Source organism: Colobus angolensis, unplaced genomic scaffold (genome assembly GCF_000951035.1).
Source record: "Colobus angolensis palliatus isolate OR3802 unplaced genomic scaffold, Cang.pa_1.0 Scaffold93, whole genome shotgun sequence".
Classification (NCBI taxonomy): domain Eukaryota; kingdom Metazoa; phylum Chordata; class Mammalia; order Primates; family Cercopithecidae; genus Colobus; species Colobus angolensis.
In genome coordinates, this window is record NW_012123265.1 from 1,966,691 (window position 1) to 1,968,955 (window position 2,265).

Below are 2,265 nucleotides of genomic sequence, written 5' to 3' on the forward strand. Positions count from 1 at the left end.
GCTGGGATTACAGGCATGAGCCACCACGCCCAGCCAGATTGACTCTGAAAGAATTTCTTGATCCCTGTTTCCAGATTTTCACAAGAGACATTGTCTCAGCAGCAGATACAACCAGCAACATGAGATGACTTGTCCCCCTGTGCTTGTCACCCTGGGGCCTAGTCATGACTCTCTGAGTCTTGCAAGGGTGTTAGACTTTGGTAGAAGCACAGATTCAGGGCAGGAGCTCTGGACACTCACCTGGTGGCAGGCCCTGTGCTGGGCCTTAGGGCCAAAAGACTGGATAAGACACAGTCCCTGTCCTGGTCTGGAGGGGTCAGACTAACAAAGGCACAGGCCTCAGGAGGGTGAGGTGGGCTGAGATGGGACACACCCAGCCAGAAGAGGCTGAGGGCTGTGCACAGGACATTGGAGGACAGTGGCCACTCAGCCACTGCTGCAGACTAGAGCTGCTCCCACAAAGCAGTCATTTCCATGTTCCATGCTGGACATTCAAATCAAATGGGGATAGGATCGAATGCCAGCCTGGATGCTTACCCACCATGCAGCCTTGGGCAGGTTTCCCAGCCCCTCTACTCATCCATAAATGGGAAAGGCAGTCCCTGTCCTTCCGCGCGGTTGTGCAGGCTTGTCACAGGGAGACCCCTTGAAGAAGAACCAGCCTTGACCTGTGCACATTTTCATTTCTCTGCTGCAGCTGGGGGCTCCTATTTCATGATCTCTCGTTCACTGGGGCCAGAATTTGGAGGTGCTGTGGGCCTGTGCTTCTACCTGGGAACGACATTTGCAGCAGCCATGTACATCCTGGGGGCCATCGAGATCTTGCTGGTGAGTCAGGCAAACAGAAGTTCCAGGCCGTTCATCCCCACACCTCTGGCCACCGCCTGGGCATTATAAAGTAGAAAAGCCTCTTTGAGAGACAAAGACCTTTGCTCAGCCTGGTTTTTCTTTCACTTCCATGCCAGTTTGGGTCAGGCAAGAAAGAGGCCTGGCCGCCTTCACCTCGGCCGTGGATGTTCCATCCACCTGGGCACCATGGCAGCCATGGCAAGGGTTCCAGGAACTGTTGTATTTAGCTCAGTGACAGATCTTGGTGGTGATGCAGGCTTCCTTCTGGGCTTGTGTGGGCTCTGGCTAGCTCTGTGTCCCCTGGGGCTCTGTGCCAGGGCACTTCAGATCCACCTTCTGCTTGTCCTTCAATCGGGATAAGCAGCCACAGGACCCTGCTGGAGGTTGGTGCCCGCTCCATGAGCCCCATGGGAGCTCTGTCAGCCTCCGCTTCTCATTCCCCAATTAACTGCCGCAGCAGTGGGAGAAGAGGCAAGGAGCTGTGGGAGGCATGGGGTGACAGGTGCCCGCCCCTGGGGATCCAGAGGGTAGGAGGTACCTAGAGGGACTGCCTGGCTGCTTTTGCCTCCAGGTCCTCTACCTGCAGCATGGACCCTGCACCTTCTGATTTTGGGGGGGCTTTGGTTTGTTTTCATTTTTTATATCCTTTCTACATTTGTTATGTGGGATTTGTCCCTTCTCCTGTTTATGTATTCAGCCATGTCATTATATCTGAATGGACTTCTGGATATTTACTTTATTCTTTGGGTTGTAATCCAATACTATCATTATTTATTTTCTTGCTCAAACTGTTCCACTTTGGCTATTTAGTGATTCAGGTTGGCATCTATGTTCGGATCCTTTTTGTTTGCTTGTTTTTACATAATAGCTTTATTAACATATAATTTACATACCATGCAATTCCCATGCCAATTTACATACCACTGGAAGTGTACAATTCAGTGTTTTATAGTATATTCACAGAGTTGCACAGTCAATTCTAGAACATTTTCATCATCCCCAGAAACCCCCTTAGCAGTTACTCTCCATTCCCCGCCAGCACTGGCAACCAGGAATCTGCTTTCTGCTTCAGGATTTGCTTATTCTGGACATTTCATATAAACAGAATCATACAATATGTGGCCTTTTGTGACTGGCTTCTTTTAGGTACTCTTATTTTTTATTTTTTAAATTAATTAATTAATTAATTAATTTTGAGACAGAGTCTCACTCTGTCGCTTAAGCTGGAGCGCAGTGGCGTGATCACAGCTCACTGCAATTTCCACCACCTGGGTTCAAGCGATTCTCCTGCCTCAGCCTCCCGAGTAGCTGGGATTACAGGCTCACGCCACCATGCCCAGCTAATGTTTTGCGTTTTAGTAGAGATGAGGTTTCACCAAGTTGCCTGGGATTGTCTTGAACTCTTGAGTTCAGGCA

At 49.8% G+C, this 2,265-nt stretch overlaps 1 protein-coding gene across 2 annotated transcripts in view; it reads left to right on the plus strand.

The window, feature by feature from the left end:
* The window catches only part of SLC12A4 (solute carrier family 12 (potassium/chloride transporter), member 4), a 22,978-nt gene that overhangs the window by 12,071 nt on the left and 8,642 nt on the right, over nucleotides 1-2,265 (plus strand). For both annotated transcript variants that reach the window (XM_011932031.1, XM_011932030.1), the window contains exon 6: nucleotides 698-828. In XM_011932031.1, coding sequence (XP_011787421.1) covers nucleotides 698-828 — 131 coding nt within the window. The remainder of the gene's footprint in view (nucleotides 1-697; nucleotides 829-2,265) is intronic.